This window comes from Stomoxys calcitrans, chromosome 5 (assembly GCF_963082655.1).
Source record: "Stomoxys calcitrans chromosome 5, idStoCalc2.1, whole genome shotgun sequence".
Lineage (NCBI taxonomy): Eukaryota > Metazoa > Arthropoda > Insecta > Diptera > Muscidae > Stomoxys > Stomoxys calcitrans.
In genome coordinates, this window is record NC_081556.1 from 107,468,580 (window position 1) to 107,493,773 (window position 25,194).

The window sequence follows — 25,194 nt, forward strand, 5'->3', positions numbered from 1 at the left end:
TTGCATATGTGGCTTTTCTAATTTGATTTTCAACAAATTTTTTGCAAAAAAAGTTTCACAACGCATGGCAAACTTTTAAATATTTTATTAATATGTAATTAGGCACTATAAAGAGTAAATGAATAAAAAAGTAGGGGATTTGAAATATGCCACAAAAAAAATATTAGTAAATTATTTTGAATGGAATGAAAATTTCCCTAAAATAAACAAAATGTTTATAAAATTTTCCGTTAAGACAAAATATGAATGAAACTTGGTTTTTAAACTATTGGGTTGCCCAAAAAGTAATTGCGGATTTTTTAAAAGAAAGTAAATGCATTTTTAATAAAACTTGAACTTTAATCAAATATACATTTTTTACACTTTTTTTCTAAAGCAAGCTAAAAGTAACAGCTGATAACTGACAGAAGAAAGAATTCAATTACTGAGTCACAAGCTGTGAAAAAATTTGTCAACGCCGCAATTACTTTTTGGGCAACCCAATAGTTTTAAGGTTCAATGGGTACCCCATCTTGAAAGGCGATTTCATCCAGAGGCGAGCCTAGTCCACAGTGATAAAAATAAGGTTGGGGAAGTAGTTGTTGTAGCAGTTTGTTGTGTTCTATCCTTCGTCTGCTTGATTCTGTTGAGTGTCAAGACCCAGGAACTCTGCAACTAAGATGGGGTGGGTCCATAGGGATCTGCGTCTGAGTCCAGTGGGTCTGGCTGGGCAGTTAAACAGGTGACGTGTATCGTGTGGTTCCCGGTTACAATCGGGACAAACATCTTGCACGTTAGAGAGATCTGGGTCTGAGTCGAGTGGGTCTGGCTGGGCAGTTAAACAGGTGACGTGTATCGTATGGTCCCTGGTTGCAATCGGTACATACATCTTGCACGTCGCCATCAATCCTAGCTCTGTAGGAGTTGAGGAGGCTGCATCTGCCGGAACGTAATTGAACCAGAACTACTCGGGTTTGCCGGGGGAGATCAATTTCTTCAGGTGCAATAGGAGGCGGTCGTTCTCCAAGGACTACATTCATCCAGTAGCCATACACCGCATACGCTACCGTATCTGCTTGAATATTGTCTAGACCTGCTTGAGATGCCGCTTGATCTAGAGGTTCTCTCTTGTAGCACTAAACCCCACGCTCTAAATCATCTACCTTAAGGGTTCTGGGCGGTAGATATCTATCCACAAGATGATGATTTGGATGGTCTCTGCAATAACCGCCCAAAATTTATTCCTTAGACAGCAGTTAGTTATGGCTTCGCACTGGTAGGATCTTTGTTTCCTGATGGAGGTGGTCTACATGAGAACTGAGGAGACAGCAGGTCGCAGTTCGAAGGGCGGCATTCTGACAGATCTGAATACAATACCACTGCGTGTCACAAAGTTGACGAGACCACACTGGCGCTAACTTACCAAAGATCGGCCAATTGCTTTGTACGCGGTTAACAAGGTTTCTTTGTCTGCACCCAAAGTTCTGCCAGAAAGTGACTTGAGGACCTTGTTTCTACTTTTGACTTTATCGCAAATTGCTGTGGCATGTGGGGAGAATGTGTAAGAGCTGTCAAATGTGATGCCAAGTATTTTGGGATACTTGAGGGTCGGAATCATTTCTCCATCGACCATCACAGTAAGCTCGGTATTCACCTAACGCGTATTTGTGGCTGAAGATTTGGTGGCAGATATCTTCAGATTTCTTGCAGCGAAATATGAGGCAAGTTCGTTGAGGTAGACGTTCAACCTATCGCAGATGTCAACAATGGGTGGGGGGTCCTGATGCCATGATCGTACAATCGTCCGCATATGATACGATCTCTATGCCGTCTGGATGGGGTGGAATGGAGGAGAGGTAGAGGTTAAACAGAGCCGGAGATATCACCCCACCTTGGGGAACTTCCTGTTTCACTCTACGGTGTTTCGACTTCTTATCACTAAATTCCACAAATGTGTCTGGCGACCACACAGATAATTCGCGACCCATCGTTTCAGGCCTGGCTGGAGGGACCTGTTGGCGATGTCCTCAAATCATTTGGCATGGCTGACCGTGTCGAATGCCTTCGATAGGTCCAGTGCCACGAGGACCGTCCTATCACATGGCCTGGTCTGATTGAAGCCACGGCAAATGTGTGCGGTGATGGCATGTAAAGCTGTTGTTGTGCTGTGCAGTCTCCGAAATCCATGTTAATGCTCGGCGAATGGAAATTGTTCTACAAGGCTCAGGAGGAGTAGTGCCTAAAGTGTCTTTGCTACTGGTGAGAGAAAGAAGATCGGTCTGTACGACTCCCCGAAACTCGGGTCGTTTTCAAGCTTCAGTAGCGGGATCACTCTGCCCATTTTCCAGACATCGGGAACTATAAGAGAGTTCAAAGACAGGGTGAGGACAGTGGTAAGGTACTCAACTCCAGTTGAATCCAGATTCTTCAATATCAATGTAGAGATTCCGTCGGGGCAGAACACCTTAGATTATTTGGCGCCATGGATGATATTCGTAACTTCGCCCACGGCAAATTGTGATGGCTGTTCATCGGCTCGGAGACCACGAATACAGCGAATGGCTCTCCTCCTTGCCCTGTCTCATTCGGGATGAACAATAAATTGACGGTAGAACAACCTGGCGCATCTCCTTGGATCAGTCACCGTTATGTCGCCAAAAGTGACTGAGGTCCTGTCATCCCGTCTACCGGGATCTAAGAGTGACCACAGCTTGCCTAAACCGGTGCCTGAGTTTCAATGCTCCAAGGGTTGCAGTCAAAAATTCCGCTAGATGTTGTTATCCTGTTTATTTCCAGATTCAGCTCGCTGATTTTGGGGTTATTGGGGTCCGTACAACGAATCCCATCACACTTGTCCGCGAGTACCACTGCCTGCGCAGCGAAATTGGTCCGCTCTTGGAGTATTTAACCTGCTGGTATAAAACGAGCGACCGATGTGTTAATGAACGAGCGACTAATGCGTGACTGAGGTTCTGTCTTTCCGTCTACCGGGGTTCGAGAGTGACTTAACAGTAGACCACAGCTTGCCTAAACCGGTGCCTAGGTTTCAATGCTCCAACTGTTCCAGTCAAAAATTCCGCTAGATGTTGTTATCCTGTTTATTTCCAGATTCAGCTCCCTGATTTTGGGATTATTGGGGTCCATACAACAAATCCCATCAAACTTGTCTGCGAGTACCACTACCTGCTCCGCGAAATTAGTCCGCTCTTGGAGTATTTCACCTGCTGGTATAAAACGAGCGACTGATGCGCTAATGAACGAGCGACTAATGCGTGACTGAGGTCCTGTCATCCCGTCTAACGGGGTCTGAGAGTGACTTAACAGTGGACCACAGCTTGCCTAAGCCGGTGCCTAAGTTTCAATGCTCCAAGGGTTCCAATCACAAATTCCGCCTATGTTCCAAATGTTGTGATCCTGTTTATTTCCAGATTCATCTCGCTGATTTTGGGGTTATTGGGGTCCGTACAACGAATCCCATCAAACTTGTCTGCGAGTACCACTGCCTGCGCAGCGAAATTGGTCCGCACCTGGGGTATTCGACTGGTATAAAGCGAGCGACTGATGCGTTAATGATGTCTCGGAATTTTCTCTCGGCCACTAACACATCCGAGGGGGGTGGCAATTCACTGAAGTGGCACTTGGTGTGCTCTCTGAAGCCGACCCAATCGGCCTTCCTCTGATTGATAAACGTCCGGCGTTCAGAGGTTATGAAGTCGGTCGATGGTGAGAATTATGGGGAGGTGGTCTGACCCCAAAGAGGTGACGACTTACCAGGATACGCCACTCAGGAGATTAGGGGAAGTAATGGAAATGTCTGACGAGCTGCTGCACCTCCTCGTAATCCTAGTGGGGGCATCCTCATTCACCGTGCCAGCCGTAGAGCTTTCAATATGCTCTGCCAAAGCTATATCCCGCTGGTCTTTACCTACTCCAAGAAAGCCATGAAACATGATGCGCATTGAAGTCTCCCAGAACCAGATGGTAACCCACTTATATTGGGCTTATAAGCCACCGTAACGAAGAGGTTAGCATGTCCGCCCATGTTGCTGAACGCCTGGGTTCGAATCCTGGCGAGACCTTCAGAAAAAAATTTTCGGAGGTGATTTTCCCCTCCTAAGGCTGGCAACATTTGTGAGATACTGATTTGCCATGTAAAACTTCTCTCCAAAGAGGTGTCGCACTGCGGCACGCCATTCGGACTCGGCTATATAAAGGAGGCCCCTTATTATTGAGCTTAAACTTGGTTCGGACTGCACTCATTGATATGTGAGAAGTTTGCCCCTGTTCCTTAGTGGAATGTTCATGGGCAAAATTTGCAATTTGCAAGCTTTAAGTGGGTCACAGCTATCAACCGGCGGTATGTAAACATTGCATAGCTCTATTTCGGCAGTACCGAACCTGACTGCTATCCCCATGCATTCCATGTAGGAGTCACTAACGCCAGGCGCACACAACATGGGTCTATATTGCACGGAATGATGTATCACGAAGACCAATCCCCCACATCTATGCCTTAAGCGATGCTTACGTAGCACATTGTATCCGTGACAACTGAGCTAGCTTCAGGTGTTGGTAAGCTTTGTCTCCTGCATCGCTGCGACCAATATGTTCTTCTGACTTATAAACTGCCCTATCTAATCCATCTTGCCACGGAGACCGTTGCAGTTTAGTTGCAAAATTGATACACTTCACGGCACTGACCTGGTAGAGTTGCCGATGCGTATATTGGGTTGGGTCACACAGTCCGATGACGAGAAGGCAGAAGGGGACGACGACGACGACGACGACGCTTGTGACCCACTGCTGTCTATGTTCGCACAACATCTTACAACATATCCACAACCATATTCCCGTAGTGACGAAAGGCCAGAGCAAGATCAGAATTATGGCCACTCCATGCACCGGTTACACCTCACCAACACCCTTTCGTTGATGAAGACGGTTCTAGTAAACCTTGCAGAACCAGGGTCCGGGGTTCTTTTCAATCCCGTCACGGACCAGAAGCGCGTGGACAAGGCACTCCGAGTTATGCCCCTCCCATGACGAAAACAGGACTAACACGTACTCTGGACTTACGGTCTCCGAGTGATGCCGATAGTAAAGACAAAATTTCTATAAAATTTTCTCTATATACAAAATTTCCATGAAATTTTCTCTAAAGACAAAATTTCCATGAAATTTTTTCTATAGACAAAATTTCCATGAAATTTTCTCTAAAGACAAAATTGCTCCAAAATTTCCAAGAAATGTTTCAAAAAAAAGAAGTTTCCACGAAGTTATCGCCCTAAGAAAATTTTAATAATTATTTTAGGTAAATATATTCCAATTTTTTTCAGTGTACTAAATATGACAATTGATTTCTCCGCTCATTTGTACACATATCACACAACAATTAATTTCTTAATAATTTATATGATGTATTAATCCCATGTCTTCAACAACCTTTCATCGTTTTGATGCAATTTATTTTATAGCTAAAGCTAACAATTCCCATGTGACGTGGGATTTTCACATTTTGTACTTATCAATAGATGTGTATGCATATAATTATTTGCAAAGCACACATAATTAAATGAATATAAACAAACAATTTGCAGTCCGTTCACCCAAAATGCATCACATTTGCATGAAGGCTATTGGCCTTACATAAGGACTTTGAAGGATGAATAATAATTTGCTACTAATTAAGACTGGGCTAATAGAGACATTGGAATCTGTGAATAGTGGGACTGGTCGATATGGAAAAGTTTTCGGATAAGCGATAAACAGTTTTTCGCCATTGATTTTTTTGGTCCTGGTCTGGGAAAATGGCAGATCTAAGCCAAATTCTAGCTAAATATCTATTTTTCTTGAATTTCGATTAATCATCTCCGAATTCGGAAAATCGAAGTGCTTTCCTCAAGGCTGGTGAGGAAAGTAACAGACAAAACGGCATAGCCCGGCCAGGATTTGAACCTAGGCACACGGAGCAACAGCGAGAACCATTGCCTTTGTCTTAACGTTCGAAGTCATCAATAAAACTTCCAACAGATGCAAAAAATCATGTGTAGTACGGAAGAGTGTAATTTGTCACAGAAAGAATGTCTGTCATTACACAAAAATACATGCATTGGGAAAAAGTACAGCTAATAGACAAGGTTGTCGAGCGTGGTTAATTTGCTAATTGTATCATAAATGCGTGTTCGCAATTAAATACGATTCAAATACAACATACCAACGCACGGCCCTTAAAGCCATCACACCTAATATGGTTGAAAGTCTTCTTACCAAAGACGAAACGCGTCTCATAGTGGTTGGTGTGTGTTGCTATCTTTGGCCTTCCTTTTCCATTTGCATCTTCGATCATTGAGCTCGTCACGAAAGAGAAAGAAACAAAAATTTTAAAGTTTTATGATCTTCGGAAAACAGGCAAAAAACTTAAAAAATTTAAAAAAACGGTAGAGCCCGGCCAGGATTCGAACCTGGTCACACGAAGCAACAGCGAGAGCCATTGTCTTTGTCTTAACGTTCGAAGTCATCAATACAACTTCCAACAGATCCAAAAAATCATGTGTAGTACGGAAGAAGTGTAGTTTGTCACAGAAAGAATGTCTGTCATTACACAAAAATACATGCATTGGGAAAAAGTACAGCTACTAGACAGGGTCGTCGAGCGTGGTTAATGTGGTAATTGTATCATAGATGCGTTTTAGCAATTAATACGATTCAAATACAACATACCAACGCACGGCCCTTGAAACCATCACACCTAATATGGTTGAATAGTCTTCTGACCAAAGAAGAAACACGTCCCATTGTGGTTGGTGTGTGTTGCTATCTTTGGCTTTCTTTTCCATTTGCACCTCCGATCATTGAGCTCGTCTCGAAAGAGAAAGAAACAAAAATTTTAAAGTTGAATGATCTTCGCTCCAACAGGCAAAAAACTTGAAAAATTGAAAAATTCGGCAGAGACCGGCCAGGATTCGAACCTGGACACACGGAGCAACAGCGAGAGCCATTGCCTTTGTCTTAACATTCGAAGCCATCAATACAACTTCCAACAGATGCACAAAATCATGTGTAGTACGGAAGAAGTGTAATTTGTCACAGAAAGGATGTCTGTCATTACACAAAAATACATGCATTGGGAAAAAGTACAGCTAATAGACAGGGTTGTCGAGCGTGGTGAATTAATACGATTCAAACACAATATACCAACGCATCACACCTAATATGGTTGAAAAGTCTTCTAACCAAAGACGAAACGCGTCCCATAGTGGTTGGTGTGTGTTGCTATCTTTGGCTTTCCTTTTCCATTTGCAGCTCCGATCATAGAGCTCGTCTCGAAAAAGAAACAAACAAAAATTAATAAGCGGAGCCAAGCCCTGGCAGAGTTCTTGAATACTAACGACCTAATAACACTTAATATTGGTAACACCGCTACCGCTGTTAATAGGATTAAGGAGGAGGTATTAGATGTGACGATATGTTCGGAAAATATAATCGATGAGGTTCAGGATTGGAGGGTCTCCATGGAACACTCTTTCTCTGACCATCGCTACATTAGGTTTACAATAGCAAGACGAGCACCGAATCCGATAAACTTCCGGAATATGTTGAAAACTAACTCGACAAAATTTGGAAGGCTACTCAGTAAAAGATTCGGGCAAGATAATTTAGATTGTCCAAGCAGAGAAGACATTGACAAAAAAGTCAACAGCACTACGACTGCACTGGTGGGGTCCTTCGAGGATAGTTGTCCTCTGCGGGAAAGGAAAACAGCCCAAGAAAAACCCTGGATGACCGGGCAGATTCGCAATATTGGGAAAGAGGTCCGCAGACTTTTTAACAGAGCCCGTCTTAAAAAAGCGGAAGTTTATTGGGATGTGTATTACACACGGCTCAAGCAATACAATAAGATAACCAGAGCGGCAAAACGTGCCTCGTGGAAGCTTTTCTGCGAACAGGTCGATAGCGTTAATGACGCCGCCATGATAAAAAAGTTTCTCCCAAAAACCCATGTCCAAACTGAAACTACAGTAGACTACATGGGAGTCTCATGACACTTGAGGTCGAGTGGGAGGCGCTGCTGCCAGCGGCACAGTCTTAGACTGACAAAACACAAGCATTGCCGTTTGGAAGATCAAGTTACACGGATGGATGAAAGCTAGGGGACAGAATGGGCCTGGAGCTCTACACTGAGATCTGTTTTAGACCGTCTGACCATAAAACGGTCCTGCAGGCGGAGATCCTGCCTGCGATCACGGAATGCGTGAAGTGGTGTGGTGCTAACGCGAGGACGTCGAGTGTGAACATCTTTACCGACAGTAATATTGTCATAAGGGCAATAGCAACCAGGATGGTAAGATCGCCAACACTCTTGCAGTGTAAGGAGATTAACGCCAACACTCTTGCACGGTCCGCATTGTTTGGGTGCCTGTCATAAAGGAGTAAGAGGAAATGAAAGGCAGAAGAATCCTATGGAGGGATCCAGATCGTGAGAAGACGACGCTATTACTGAAAGGAAGCAAGAAGGAGGTCAGTATAGTTATTGGTATCATAACGGGAGACATAGGACTACAAACTCACTGATGTAAAATCGGTTCTGCAAGTGATAGCATGTGTAGGGCATGATGTAGGGAAGATGATGAGACGTTTGAGCGTTTCCTTTGTCATTGCCCGGCTTTTGTGTCTAACAGATATCGGCACTTAGGTGGGGACACAATACCAGACATGAACCAACTTAGGGGAGTGGTATTGAAAACAATTAGGGATTTTGTAAGTAGCACGGAATTCCTAACTAAAAATTTTCTTTTTAGAGGTTGCTTTATAGTTTTTAGAGTCGATTCGACGCCACTCAGAAATGGACAGCAAATCCTGGCAGAGTGTATCGTCCATAACCCCCCTCTTGTCCTCAATCTCTCGAAGACTTGGCCTATGGTCGAATGAGTACGAATGACAGAGATTACTGTCATCCGCAAATAAGTAGATCGGATTCGATGTCTGACCCAACAGATCGTTGATGAAAATTAGAAAAAGAGAAGGATAAAGAACAGAGCCCTGGGATACACCTGCGGTCAATTTGTGCTCATTGGATGAGAACCCATCTCTAACGACTCGAATAGTGCGATCTCTGAGAAAGCTCGAAATAAATCGAACGAAGCCATTACCGATACCAAATGCGACATGCTTTGATAGTAGTGCACCGTGCCAAATTGCAAATTTTGGCCATGAACATTCCATTAAGGAACAGGGGCAAACTTCTCACATGTCAATGAGTGCAGTCCGATTCAAGTTTAAGCTCAATGATAAGGGGCCTCCTTTTTATAACCGAATTCGAACGGCATGCCGCAGTGCGACACCTTATTGGAGAGAAGTTTTACACGGCATAGTACCTCACAAATGTTGCCAGCGTTAGCAGGGGAAAACCACCGCTGAAAATTTTTTCTGGTGGTCTCTCTAGGATTCGAACCCAGGCGTTCAGCGTCAAAGGCGGACATGCTAACCTCCTGCGCTACGGTGGCCTCCAAAAACCCATGTCCAAACTGAAACTATAGTAGACGACAAGGGAGTGAGAGCAGAGACAACGTAGGTCATGTTAAGTCTATTCATGAAAACCCATTTTCCACAGGATACGAAGGGACTCACGGAGATATCGGAATCTTGGAATAATGACGTTGATCAAAGGTTTATAATTGCTAAATTTTTTTGTGAAGGAATCCTTGAGGAGTTTCATACCATTTAAGTCACCCGGACCTGCCAAGTCCGGCAAGGCAAGTTATGCGACACCAAAGGCCTACAGGCCTATAACCCTTACCACCTTTCTACTCAGAACCATGAAACGTATTGTGGATACCATGATAAAGAGTTGGACATCCTGCGAACTGGAGGCCACCGTCGCGCAGAGTTAAGCATGTCCGCCTATAACGCCGAACGCCTGAGTTCGAATCCTGGCGAGACCAGTTATACGACACCAAAGGCCTACAGGCCTATAACCCTTACCACCTATCTACTCAGAATCATGGAACGTATTGTGGATACCATGATAAAGAGTTGGACATCCTGCGAACTGGAGGCCACCGTCGCGCAGAGTTAAGCATGTCCGCCTATAACGCCGAACGCCTGGGTTCGAATCCTGGCGAGACCATCAGAAAAATAATTTTCAGCGGTGGTTTTCCTCTCCTCATGCTGGCAACATTTGTAAGGTACTATGCCATGTAAAACTTGGAGATATCTAGGCCCACAACCTTACTCTCACCAAACTGGTGGATTGAGCGACACCAGAAGTGCCATGTGGTCGCTCGTAGAGCGATTTCTGCGGAACCCATACCGTTGGTCGCTAAGAAGGCCATTAGACTCCAAATACCTCACAAGATGGAGAGAGCGGAGCATATCGCAATTGGCCGATAATTCGCAGGGTTGTTCGCCTCACAAGATGGCGATTAACCATGCTCTCCATGACCTTGGAGAGAGCGGAGCATATCGCAATTGGCCTATAATTCGCAGGGTTGTTTGCCTCACCCTTCTTGGGTATTGGCTGAATGTTCGCAACTTTCCAACGCGCCGGGAAGACTCCCGCACGGTGGGCAAGGTTGAAAAGGTTGCGTAATGGACGAGCGAGCGCCGAAAAACACTTGCGTAAGACAAATGTGGATATGCCCTCCAGGCCCAGGGACCGATTTACGTCTAGATTTTCAAGAACCCTATTAACTCCACGGGGCATGACGCCAGATACATTTTCGATTGAGGGGAGTGATTGATTGCTGTCCGGCAGGGAAGAGTTCCCTGCAAATATATCAGCCAACAGATTAGCCTTATTAACCGGTTCGGTGAACGTTTGATGGTCCTCAACAAGAGTTGGAATAGATGAAGAACTGCGCTTTACTCTTTTCACGAACGACCAAAAGCTCTTAGTTCCTCGTGTAGAAGCAAGAACCTTAGTACGCAGACGCTGTTCGTAAAGAAATTTTTCGCTCCTAAGCACATTGGCACACGAAGATCTTGCCTGTTTGGGCAGCAGTTCAGTATTGGCAGCGAATGCAACATTCACACCTCTCTCTACATGGTCAAAGTTTAAGTCAATGAATTTGATTCATCTCAAATTCGACTCGACCTAGCTTAAGCTGCCTTAAAAAGAATTTTTATTAAAACGTCATCTACTTACCGATGTTTATGATGTTTACGTTTTGTACTATCACTTGGAACTATTTTTTCGAGGTCATCATTTTTATCTGATTCCATTTGCAGTTGCATATCATAAGCGTAATCTTCCGTATAGGGATATTGTCTGTTCTCGCCAAACGCCAAAGAAGGAGGGAATTTTACATTTTGTTTGTCCATGTTCAACAGGCGAATAAGTGTGGCAATTGTTGCAAGTCATTCATTCGTAAGGGACAGACATGTAATGCAGTTGGTCATAGCGCCACAGAGTTCATCCATTCATCCAGCCATTTCAATTGAGTCCAGCCAGCCAAAGAAGTGCAGTTTTCATTAAGCATGACCAGCCATGAAGGAGGAAAACGAAAGAGGATAAAAAAAAACACAAAGAGTGAATTAATATTTAAATGACCCAGCAACATCATGGGAATTGCATGAAGAAGATGTATGGGGGAGCGAGAGAGAAGTGGCATGCAAAGAATGTATAAAAAAATAATTAAATAAAATTTGTAATGGATATTTCTTTTTGGTTTTCGGTTATTTGGGATTTCCTTTTGGCCCACTGTCACACACATCTTTTGGACATTTGCATGTGGTCGGTCACACAATATCTCATTTGCATTTACCAAATCCCATTTAATGATACTCTTCGGTAGAGAATTTGTAAATTTCATTCACTTACATTGGATCATTTGGTGGCATACTGAGAATGCAGTGCTGCAAACCGCTCGATGTGGGATATACCAATACTGGATCGGAACAACGATGATAACGTTCTGTAATTGAAATTGAATTTGTGTTTTTTTATTAAATTAATGTTCATTTATTTTTAAATATCTTTAAGGAGCAACAGGTGAAAATGGTTGACGCAAAACGAGTCTTTGCACATATCATTAAAATAATGTTTTTATACCCTGCACCATAGGATGGGGGGTATACTAATTTCGTCATTCTGTTTGTAACTACTCGAAATATTCGTCTGAGACCCCATAAAGTATATATATATTCTTGATCGTCGTGACATTTAATGTTAATCTAGTCATGTCCGTCCGTCCGTCTGTCCGTCCGTCCGTCTGTCCGTCCGTCCGTCTGTCCGTCCGTCCGTCTGTCCGTCCGTCCGTCTGTCCGTCCGTCCGTCTGTCCGTCCGTCCGTCCGCCTGTCCGTCTGTCGAAAGCACGCTAACTTCCGAAGGATTAAATGTAGCCGCTTGAAATTATGCACAAATACTTCTTATAAGTGTAGCTCGGTTGGTATTGTAAATGGACCATATCGGTCCATGTTTTGATATAGCAGCCATATGAACCGATCTTGGGTCTTGACTTCTTGAGCCTCTAGGGGGCGCACTTCTTATCCGATTTGAATGAATTTTGGCACGTAATATTTTGTTATGATGTCCAACAACTGTGTCAAGTATGGTTCAAATGGGTCTATAACCTAATATAGCTGTCATATAAACCGATCTTGGGTCTTGACTTCTTGAGCCGCTAGAGGGCGCAATTCTAATCCGATTGGAATGAGATTTTGCACGACGTGTTTTGTTATGATATCCAACAACTGTGCCAAGTTTGGTTCAAATCGGTTTATAACCTGATATAGCTGTCATATTAACCGATCTTGGGTCTTGACTTCTTGAGCCTCTAAAGGGCGCAATTCTAATCCGATTGGAATGAGATTTTGCACGACGTGTTTTGTTATGATATCCAACAACTGTGCCAAGTTTGGTTCAAATCGGTTCATAACCTGATATAGCTGCCATATAAACCGATCTTGGGTCTTGACTTCTTGAGCCTCTAGAGGGCGCAATTATTATCCGATTTGCCTGATATTTTGTACGACGGATTCTCTCATGATCATCAACGTACGTGTTTATTATGGTATGAATCGGTTTTTAGCCCGATACAGCTCCCATATAAATCGATCTCTCTCTCTCTCTCTATTTTACTTCTTGAGCCCCCAAAGGGCGCAATTCTTATTCGAATTGGCTGACATTTTACACAGGTCTCCAACTTATAGTTTAATTGTGTTCCAAGCCGAACCATATCTTGATATCGCTCTAATAGCAGAGCAAATCTTTTCTTATATCCTGTTTTGCCTAAGATGAGATGCCGGGAAAAGAACTCGACAAATGCGATCCATGGTGGAGGGTATATAAGATTCGGCCCGGCCGAGCTTAGCATGCTTTTACTTGTTTTTTATAAGGAAATCAAACAACAACAAAATATGGTAAAGCAAAAGTCGGGCGGAGTTGACTTAAGGTTAGGTTAAGGTTAGGTCTTAGTGGCAGTCTGCAATCGGATCCGATATTTTCGTCCATTGTGATAGCACAAGCTGCGGTCATTCAACCATCTAGATCTCTAAAAATCCCCCAACAACCCATTGGCAGCCGGTTGTACATACCGGATTGACCCGATGGAGTCCTTCATTGGCAAGGGCTGTTCGTCCTTTTTTCGTTATGGGAGAGACACATTCCGAAGTGCCTCTCTGCATGCTTCTGGTCCGTGCCGGGATTGAATCGATCGGTGTCGTTGATCTACTACTGCTCAATACTTAACCGGATCCAAAGGATGGCTTGTTTGTGCATCACAGCCGCACTTAGAACGACACCATCTGTTGCATTGAATTTAATGCAATTGGGTACATACTGCAATTGTCAGACCTATAATGATATATGGTGTTGCGGTGTGGTGGACGTCGTTTCAAAAGTCCACCTACTGCTCAATACTTAACCTAACCTATTTTATTATAACTCCACTACCATATCCATAGTTATGTCCAAATAGGAGCTAGTCTGAATCATGTTTGGGTCGGGTCCATAGAACACAGTTTCAGCGAAATCAAGCAACAAATACGCTTTTTATAGAAGTATGACCCTAAGTTGGAAGATCGGTCTATATGACAGTTTTATCTAAATATAGTCTGCTCCAGCCATTAAGTAAAGTTGGCGTTTCCAACTCGGATTCAGACAGGCACGACGAAGAAGACAGAGGAGTATGTAGGCGGCAATGCAATCCGGCGAAAGTGCACAATGCTGGAAGCGATAGAACTGACATTCCAGGCACTTCTACGGTAGCTGGAAAGAGAATCAGATCTCCCGAAGAGCAAAATACTGCCAAAATGCTGAAGAAGAAAAAGAGCTCCCCGATTTCAAGTACTCTGGGAAGACCAAGCTAGCCTTCTGCAATGGAGACACCTGACAGTGTCCTGTGAAGGGACACAAAGTCAAAACAGGAAGCGAGAGAAACGCGCACGGCTCCTGAGTCTTCATGGAGGACTGTGACTTCCAAAAGGATGCCACAGACATCACGGAAAGGCAAGATGGTCGCTGAGAAAGGTAAGGAGGAGCCCTCTTACGCCGGAGTGGCAAGGGAGCAAAATAGAGATGGGATGACTTATGCAGTCATCGATATCGACTGCGCTCCTGGTAGGATTCCACCAGATCGTCGGTCCCAGGTGAGGCATTTGGTAAACGATCGCGTTATCGAACATGTATAGAACTATGAAGGGGGTCCAACCATAAACCAACCATAATGTGCTTCGTGTATAGAGGAGACATTATTGCGTCAGCGGAATGTATTGATACCGTAAAAAAGCTCGTTGGAAGTATCCACACTCCCAGGGGCGCAAAGCTCGACTTTGTGAGAAATATGGACATCCCATAGCGCACAAAGGCGACGGTCTTCATCAATGATGTGGGCGGCGAAATTGCGACGGAACGCATGATGGAAGTCTTAAACAAGCACAACCATGTGTTAAACGTGGAGAAATGTGAGGTTTTCCACAGGGAACAGAAGGAGGAAGAAACTCCCTTTGTGGTGGGCATTAATCAAGTCTCCCCGACAGGATTGGCTAAGATTAAAGGCATGGCGTACTACGGGTCCATGGCCGTCTTTTTCAAGATTGGGAAGACAAGGATAGGCAAATATCTTCATATTGAGGACAGAGGACGCCTAACGGACAGAGGGCCGACGAGATTATCATCGAGTTTCTCAATATTGGAATGACTAGGGAAAGTAAAGATCCTCATACTAAAACATCGGGCAGTGCAGGGGCGAGAGTCCCAACACAGTCTAACGAACAGGGACCCGACGATGGAACCAACAACGATTTTCTCGAGATTTGGAAAATTAGCATGGATAAAGATCCTAATGCTAAAACATCAGACAGTGCAGTGACAGAGAACTCAATGTCGCCTAACGGCACAGGGAGCTGACGACAACCTACTCCCAAGAAGCCCATTTACTCAAGATGTGGAAGACTAGTATAGGCAAAGATGCTAATATTGGAACATCAGGCAGGGCAGGGACGGTAGACTCAATACAGCATAACGAACAGGGACCCGATGATGGAATCATTACCGACTTTCTCAAGATTCGGAAGACTAGGATAGGCAAATATCCTAATATGAAAACATCAGACAGTGTAGTGATGGGAAACTCAATGCAGTCTAAAGAACAGGGAGCAGACAATGAGATCATCACCTACTTCCAGGAAGCCCATCTAATGGAGGACCAATGATTGAGATCATCCAGATAAACCTCCACCGGAGAGAGACGGCTACTCACGCTCTGATGGAGAAAATCAGCAAGGCCAATATTCATATAGCCATAGTTCAGTAGCCATGGATTACCCGGTACAAAGATTCTTGACTGAACCATCCATCCAACAATCAACTACCAATTATTCTATGCTAACACTGGTACTAGGCCGAGGATCTGCGGTACTTCTCGTAAAAATCTAACTAATATATTTTTCCCAGAGTTATAAATGTCGGACGCAACAGTGATGAGACTGGCAGACAGTGGAGCATACCCGGCATACTTTATCTGCCTTTCGACTATCCGACACCTCCACTCACCTTGGAGCTGCAATGGTTGGTGAGGAAAGCAAAACAGACACGAAACGAGGTACTAATAGGATGCGATGCGAACTCTCAACACATTTCGTGGGGTAGTACCAACACTAATAAGCGGCGTCAAGCCCTGGCAGAATTCTTTAATACTAACGACCCAATAACACTTAAAATTGGTAACACCGCTGCCTTTGTTAATAGGATAAGGGAGGAGGTTTTAGATGGGACAATAATTTCGGAAAATATGGTCGATGAGGTTCAGGATTAGAGGGTCTCCATGGAGCATTCATTCTCAGACCATAGCCACATTAGATTTAGAAAAGCACGGCTAGCGTCGAGACAGATAAACTTCCATAATAACTTAAAAACCAACTGGACAAAATTCGGAAGACTACTCAGAAGAAGACTTGGGCAAGATAAGTTAGACTGTGCAAGCATTACGACTGCACTAGTGGAGTCTTTCGAAGATAGTGTTCCTCTTTGAGAAAGGAAACCAGCCCAAGAAAAAACCCTGGTCCGCAGACTTTACAACAGAGCGCTTCGTAAAAAACGAAAGTTTATTGGGCTCAAGGAATACAAAAGATAACCAGATCGGAAAAACATGCCTCCAGGAAGATTTTCTGCGAACAGGTCCATAGCGTTAATGACGCCGCCAAGATGAGAACATTTTCTTTCATGGGAGTGAGAGCAGAGACAACGGAGGACACGTTGAGGGTTTTGATGAAAACTCATTTTCCACAGGATAAGACAGGACTTGCGGAGACACCGGCTTATCATAACGAAATTTATTGTCAAGGAAGCCTTGAGGAGCTTCAAACCATTTAAGTCACCCGGACCTGAAGGAATGTTTTCGGCGTTACTATAAAAGGAGGCCGACTATCTGGCGCCTCATCTGGCCAATATTTTCACAGCGTGCCTTGGGCTTGCCTATACTCTGAAAGCAAGGCAGGTAGGCAAGGCAAGTTATGCCTCACCAAAGGCCTACAGACCTATAAGCCTTACGTTCTTTCTTTTCAAAACCATGGAACGTACCCTGATGGTACGTTCCATGTCACCGACCTTCCCTATGACAAGGGAAGGTCGGTGGAAACTAGTACATAAAATAAAAGAATACTTCAATGCTAAGTCGTAAACTTTGGGGGTTTGCATTGACATCGAGAGGTCGTTTAACTCCTTTGACCAGTACCGGGCGGACCGGTCCCTTAGAGATTGGATAAACCATATGCGAAGGAACAGGTGGATAAACTGTGTGCCCCATGATATAAAAATAAGGGAGAAGGTGACTCAGGGCACGCCACAGGGGAGCATTTTAACACCGCTTCTATGGGTGACCACCATAAAACCTATTACGAATGCTGACTGAGGAGGGTTTTAAGCCCGCCTGCTATGCAGACGATGTTAAAAGACTTCTAAGGGGTAAGTATCCTAACCAGCTATGCAGAAGGGCCGAAAGGGAGAGACCCAGATGTCTCAATGTATACCCAAGGAAGATTGAAATATGCCTGTTCATGAGGAAGACGAAGGTGGGCAAATTTGTCGTACCACGTTTCCTCAATAAAATGATTTCAATATCTGACAAGGTCAAATAGTTAGGAGTGGTCTTGGATAGGGGTGGCCACCGTAGCGCCGAGGTTAGCATATCCGCCTATGACGCTGAACGCCTGGGTTCGAATCCTGACAAGACCATCAGAAAAAAATTTTTAGCGGTGGTTTTCCCCTCCTAATGCTGGCAACATTTGTGAGATACAATGCCATGTAAAACTTCTCTCCAAAGAGGTGTCGCACTGCGGCATGCCAATCGGACTCGGCTATAAAAAGGCGGCCCCTTATCATTGAGTTTAAACTTAAATCGTACTGCACTCATTGATATGTGAGAAGTTTGTCCCTGTTCCTTAATAAAATTTTCATTTGATCTTGGACAGGAAACTTAATTGGACGTATCACATCAGGAGCATACTGAGAAGGCTCACAGATGTTGGGCACTAAGTAGAGGGGCCGTAGGCTCGAAATGGGGCCTGAATCCGAGGATAGTCCACTGACTCTACAGAAGCGGGATTAGACCAATACTTACCTACGCCTCAGTAGTTTGGTGAGCTGCTTTGGAGAAAAAGTGTAACGTTAGCATCATGCAACAAGTTCAGAGAACATGTTGTCCTGGCACGCCAACTAGGGCACTGGAGACTATTCTAGATATCCCACCCATTGACATACAGATTAAATGTGAGACAGCCATTGCGGCTGTAAGACTTAAGACGATGGGAGAATGGATTGAGGATGGGAGCAGCTCATACCATTGCGGTATAATCCAGGCGACGATAGAAAATCTGGAAGAATGGGATGAGGTTTCTGATTGGATACTTGAGACGACACTTGAAGTCGAGTGCAAGGAACCCTAATATTGCCATCTGGAAGAGCATGTTACACGGATAGATCAAAGCTAGAGAACGGAGTGGGCCGGCCTGGGGGTCTACATTGAGAACCCAGGGACTGAGATCTGTATAAGACTGCCTGAACATAATACGGCTCTGCAGACGGAGATCCGGTCGATCAAGCAATGCGTGAGGTGGTGTGGTGCTAACGCGAGGATGTCGAGTGTTAACATCTTTACGGACTGTAAAATGGCCATAAGGGCAATAACACTCTTATATTGGGTTTCCCAAAAAGTAATTGCGGATTTTTAAAAAGAAAGTAAATGCATTTTTAATAAATCTTAGAATGAACTTCAATCAAATATACTTTTTTTACACTTTTTTTCTAAAGCAAGCTAAAAGTAACAGCTGATAACTGACAGAAGAAAGAATGCAATTACAGAGTCACAAGCTGTGAAAAAAATCCGCATTTACTTTTTGGGCAACCCAATAGTACCTGATGTTTGGGTATGATGGGTAGAGTGATCCCACTGAAGTTTGGAAAGGACTCTAGCAAGGGGGGTGCATATACCAATCTCCCTTCTCTCCCCAGTAGCCAAGACGCTTGTGGGAATACTCCTCCAGTGCCTGCTTTGCATGCCATCACCGCACACATTTGCCTTAGCTTCAATCAGCCCAAGCCATGTCATAGAACGATCCTCGTGGCACTGAACCTATAGAAAGCTTTCGACACGGTCAGCCATGCCAAACTATTTGAGGACATCGACAACATGCACCTCCTGCTAGACCTAAAACGCTGGAACGCGAATTATATGTGTAGTAATTGTTGTTGCTGTAACTTCATTTGCATATGGAGGTGGCGATCCTCGTCAAGCTCTCAGAGGCAATCAAGCTCGTTACGATCTATACGACCGATCGCCACGACAACATGATGGTCATTGTTTCTTTCAAGGCGCCAATATTTCACCTTTTCGAATCGAGCATTATAGGCATTCAGTATTTAAGCAAGAGCCGGTGCCACCCGGCTTCTCACTGAGACTCTCCACTTGATTGTCAGCGACTGTAGTTGCAACTACTCCATTTCACTATACGCAACTTATGGACGCTCCCGTTATCTCCCACATGAGCTGGAACTTTCAGCTCCGATATGTGTGGTTGATTGTTATCACGAGAAGCTCAGTTGCGAGCTACAAGGCGCGTTCACAGATTGCGGATTGTAGAGGGCTCCATACGGAATAACTGCAACTGCAGTCTCGGACAATCAGCGGTTTCGAGCGGAGAGTCTCAGTGAGAGGCTGAGCGGGTCCGCTTCTTGCATAAATACTGAGTGCCAACGATGCTCAATATGGTAAAGGCAGTTATTGGCGTCTTTAAATAACCAATGACCATCATGTTCCCGCCGCGATCGGTCCTTTGGATCGGAGCGAGCTTGCTCTTCTATAGGAGCTAGACAAAGATCGCCACCACCACCATACAGACATATGGCTACAACAACAGCATAACAACAACCGCCGATCATTGCACCTGAAGAAACTGACTTCCCCCGGCAAATTAGAGTAGTTCGGGCCTAATCACTCCTCAATTCCTACAGAGCAAGCATTGATGCCAACGTGCAGCACGTGTGTCCCGATTGTGTCCTGGGACCACACGTCGCCTGTTTAACTACCCAGCCAGACCCACTCGTCTTAGACCCAGATCCCTCTGGACGCACCCCAACTTAGTCACAGAGTTCTTGAATCTGGGCCAAGCAGACGAAAGATAGAACTTGCTATATAACAACTATAACTGAAACTAACCCAAGGTTAGTTTCAAATAATTTTTCTGAACAAACCTCCTCACAGATTTAATTTCCACCATACTTTCTATTTGGTAAAGGGTTTACAAGGTTCGCACAAAGTCTACTCACTGTATTTTCTCTTCTTTCGGCGATATTCATCATCACTGCCACTTTGACCCGATGGAATGATGTGGGGCGTAAAACGTTGTTTGTCCTTAAGGCGCGACGAAGACTTCGTTGTGGTGCAACATCCTGTGGGCCCAATACTGGATCCAGTCGATGTAGAGGTCATGCGATGTAATTTCGCTGTGTCATCAGGCACCGTGGACGTAGTGACAATGGCTCCATTCAATGTGGCCATACCACCACTAACCAAATGACCGGCTGCAATAGACGAAGGCACACCACCACCGGCACTACCGCCGCCACCGTCCACCAGTGTTGAAGACGAGGAGGACTCGATCACAGGATATTGTTGAGGCAGTTCAGACGTTGTGGCCATGGTTACAACATGCAGGGAGGGCGATGAGGTGGTCGATGAAACAACAGCTGCTGCCGATGATGATGATGATGTGGTTGGTGCGGCCATGCGTTTGGTCTTCGTTGCCACCGCTGAAGATGAGGTGCTGGCAATGGCTGGCGATTTGGTTGATGGGAATTTGAAACTATCTACGAATACTTTTTTGTGCTTAATATTGCTTGCAAGGTGTAATTGCTGGAGCTCAGCAATTGGAAGAGCGTGAGTTGGCAGCTGCCGTGGCGACGTCACGGCCACAGGCGAAGGTTGGGCTGTTTCACAGGGTGGAGGTGGTGGTGGCGGCCTAGTGCGGCCATTACCCAGGGCCACCAATATGCCGGTACTTTTCGATTTGAAGCGATCATTGAGCGATACCGGCTTGCCAGCTGGCAGAGTCAAATCGGCAGCTCGAAATCCCCCCAAAGGAGGACTAGTTGCTGTGGCATGCAAGGACAAGGAATCACTCTGATTGAGCAAAGTGCTCACCGTCAGATTGGCGCTATCCTCGGAGGTATTCTGCCTGGATATGTTGCGCGACTCGAACAAGCTGTCCGTATAGGAAAACTGATTCGGCAAGAAGCGACGATTGGGCTGGGTTTCATAGGTCCCCACCAAAGCCTCAGGCATTTCAATGGCAGTCGAAGGCAAGGGCTCAATTATATTGATGGGTGGTTGCCCGCTGGGGGAAGTGGTGGTGGCGGCCATTACTTTGGTTACCGGTGGCGACATGGGAGCATGGACCATGGTCTTTATGACATGCCTGGAGGGCAATATGGGACTGCACTGGGCACTTATGGACTTGGCATCCAAAATGCGCTGCCTTTTGGCGGCCGCCTTTCTGCGATCATAGATTATGGTCTCCGGAATGATCTCGGCGGCGCCAAAGCTCACAGTGCAACGCGAACTGGCAAAGGATAGGCTCTCTATGCTGTCACGCAAAGAGTTTAGGCTATCATCACCCATGGTATTGGAATTGAGGCGGGCTCCCGAGCCATTGCCATAGCCACTGGCCAGGGAGGTGGTGTCACAGGTGGGTTCTCGCGACTTGGCCTCACGCACTGTGTCGTCTTGGGCACGTGGCAGACTTTGCAGAGCCTTGGAATCGGCCGCCGATGACGAGCTGGAGGTGTGCACCTCGGAGGGGGTCACATGGGTTTGGGCCATAACCAAAACATTGCGCTGCACCATTTTCCCCGAAGAGTTGCTCAAAGTGCTGGTGATGCTGTCATCAGCACTGGGCTGAATAACTGAGGACTGCTGCTGCTGTTGTTGTTGTAGTTGTTGCGGCTGCGACTCTGAACTGGCAGTGATCGATTTCGATTTGGAGCGAGGTGAGGAATGTAGACTGGGACTCTGCTGGGCCAGAGTGCCAACTGATGGAAGTGGTTGTTTAGCCACTGGCTCCTTTTTGATGGCAGTTTTCGATGATGAGCCTCGCAGCAGCTTCTGCGGTGTTGTAGGCTCCGATTGGGCCTGCAGCATTTCATTGCTGGCCATTGCCTCGCCACTATGCATGGAACTTTTGCGTGACTCCACACTGCTAAAAAGCCGTTTCGCCAAGAATATGCGGCCTATGGATTTACGTTTCAGGCGCTTATTGCGTTTGCGCTCCTCACAGTCACGCTTCATGGCCTGCATTTTCTTTTCCAGCAGGGAATTGAACACCAGCTCATAGGTAACAGCTCGACGATAATCCTCCAGATCGGGCATGCCATACGTGGAGACCGCCTTGTCCGACTTGCTTTGGACGACTTGAGGCATTATGCTGTGGTGGCCCGATTGTGAGTCGGCTTGTGGCAGCTCATCGTGCTGCTCCATGACAGGCTCTTCCAGAGTTGCTATCTCATCGTGTGGTTCTGCGCCTGCTGCCCCCCCGGCCGCCTTTCCCTGCTGGGACAGACTAGACTTATCTCTGCTCTCATCGTCCATTTTAGAATTTTGATTTTGATTTATAGTCGCAGCACACCACCACTCAACTTAAATACTATAATAATTTATTTAGACTCTGGATAAACATTTGGCAAATCGCCTGCCAAAGACCGTGTGGTGGGCGATGTGTTGTGGTGGATGGAGCTTTTTGTTTGCTTTTACGGCTCAAGCGTCGTGAGTGTTGTCCTTTATTTGGGCACAATGTTAACAAGGACAACAAGAACAGCGGCAGCTGTAGCAGCGACCACGACCACAACCTCGTTGGCGGTGAATTGTGGCCTGACAATGATGACAATGACACTTTGATTGATAGCCAAGATAATGATGACGATGGCGGTGATGGTGGTATTGCTCCTCCTATTGGCTCAAATATGGCTTTCGATGTTTGGGGGCACTTCAAAATTGTTTTTATTATTATTTCTTCTCCGCTGGCTGATGATACGATTTTCAGCATTTTCAATTGATTTTGCATACCATCATCGTCGACAATGACAACACATATGATGATGCTAGTCCTGATGCTTCTGCTGCTGCTGCTGATGATAACAATGGCGATGGCGATGGCGCTGTGAATAGCATCAATGCTGGGGGTGCCACCGCTAATGATGCCGTAAATATTTGCACTGATTTTCGATATTCAGCCAGCAAACAAAACATATTGACATTCGTGGTATTTGTGACAATCAACAATGACTCAATTCGCAAGGGGTTGAGTACAGAATCCACAGTTGGCCAGCATCCACATAACTAGGAGAGTCTTGCCTAGGCTGTCGCCCTCACAATTGCTGCTGCTGAATGTGTGTAAGTGCGGGTATTCTTGAGAATCTCTTTCTTCCATTCAATATCCATAAGGGGAGATTACTTTTTGCGTTCCTTTTTGATTCCCTTTTAACCTCCTTGCGCCTTAACCACACAATTTGTTGCCTATTGTTGTGATTCTTAATGCTTTTGTGCAATCTCTGTAAGAAAAAGAGAAAGAGAAAAACCTTTAAATAGAACAAAGAAACTCAGCAATACTTAATGATGTGGAAAAAGTAATTGGGAACATTTTTCTAGTGTTTTTGTAATTATGAAAGTGAAAAAATCAGCAATGTCTTTCCTGTTGGGGAAATATTGATAAGAATAAACAAGTAAAAGTTCTGCCGGGCCGAATCTTGGGCACCCACCCCAATGGCTACTGCTAAAAATGTAGCCTTATTAACTGAGTTTGTATTTAATTTATTTTGGTCTCAAGTAGTCTTATCGGGTAATCGGTACTTAGGGGGCCTTTATCACCATATCGACCGATTCGGATAAAACTTGACACTGATGTTGTAAGTCATAAGATAGGGATTCGGGCCAAATTTCTGTCAAATCAGGTGAAAATTTAGGCTTCTAAGGGCTCAAGAAGTCAAATCCGGGGATCGGTTTATATGGAGGCTATATTTGCATATAGATCGATTCGAATCTTATTTGGCATGGATTTTGAAAGTCGTAAATCAAGTCTATGTTCCAAATTTCAGCCAAATCAAATGAAAATTGAGACTTCTAAGGGCTCAAGAAGTCAAATCCGGGCATCGGTTTATATGGGGGCTATATCTGTTTATAGACTGATTCGAATCAAACTTGCCGTGGATGTTGGAATTCATAACTCAAGTCTATGTTCCAAATTTCAGCCAAATCAAATGAAAATTGAGACTTCTAAGGGCTCAAGAAGTCAAATCCCGGGATCGGTTTATATGGGGGCTATATCTTTTTATAGACCGATACGAATCACACTTGGCGTGGATGTTGAAAGTCATAACTCAGGTCTATGTTCCAAATTTCAGCCAAATCAGATGAAAATTGAGACTTCTAAGGGCTCAAGAAGTCAAATCCGGGGATCGGTTTATATGGGGGCTTTGTCCGTATATAGACCCATTTGGATCATACTTGACGGGGATGTTGAAAGTCATAACACAAGTCTTTGTCCCAAATTTCAGCCAAATCGGATGAAAACTGAGGCTTCTAAGGCCTCAAGAAGTCAAACCCGGGGGATCGGTTTGTATGGGGGCTATATCGGTTTATATACCAATTCGGATCATACTTGGCGCGGGTGTTGGAAGTCATAACTCAAGTCAATGTTTCAAATTTCAGCCAAATCTGCTGAAAATTGAGGCTTATAAGGGCTCAAGAAGTCAAATCCGGGGGATCGGTTTGTATGGGGGCTATATCGGTTTATATACCAATTCGGATCATACTTGCCAAGGATATTGAAAGCGAGAACACAAGTCTGTGTTCCAAATTTCAGCCAAATAGGAAGAAAATTGAGGCTTCTAAGGGGTAAAGAAGTCAAATCCGGGGATCGGTTTATATGGGGCCTATATCCGTATATAGACCGATTTGGTTCATACTTGGCGGGGATATTGAAAGTCATAATACAAGTCTTTGTTCCAAACTTCATCCAAATTGGATGAAAATTGAGGCTTATAAGGGCTCAAGAAGTCAAATCCGGGGGATCGGTTTGTATGGGGGCTATATCCGTATATAGACCGATTTGGATCATACTTGCCAAGGATATTGAAAGCCAGAACACAAGTCTGTGTTCCAAATTTCAGCCTAATAGGAAGAAAATTGAGGCTTATAAGGGCTAAAGAAGTCAAATCCGGAGATCGGTTT

The 25,194-nt window shown here is 44.8% G+C and overlaps 1 protein-coding gene across 1 annotated transcript in view; it reads right to left on the reverse strand.

Moving 5' to 3' along the window:
• Positions 1 to 23,345, reverse strand: part of LOC106088399 (mucin-5AC) — a 612,109-nt gene extending 588,764 nt beyond the window's left edge. Inside the window, exons 1-3 of the mRNA XM_059368394.1 lie at positions 20,241 to 23,345; positions 11,798 to 11,891; positions 11,123 to 11,245 (exon numbers count right to left, since the gene is read on the reverse strand). Coding sequence (XP_059224377.1) covers positions 11,123 to 11,245; positions 11,798 to 11,891; positions 20,241 to 22,557 — 2,534 coding nt within the window. The 5' untranslated portion in view covers positions 22,558 to 23,345. The remainder of the gene's footprint in view (positions 1 to 11,122; positions 11,246 to 11,797; positions 11,892 to 20,240) is intronic.
• Between the last annotated feature and the right edge of the window lie 1,849 nt (positions 23,346 to 25,194).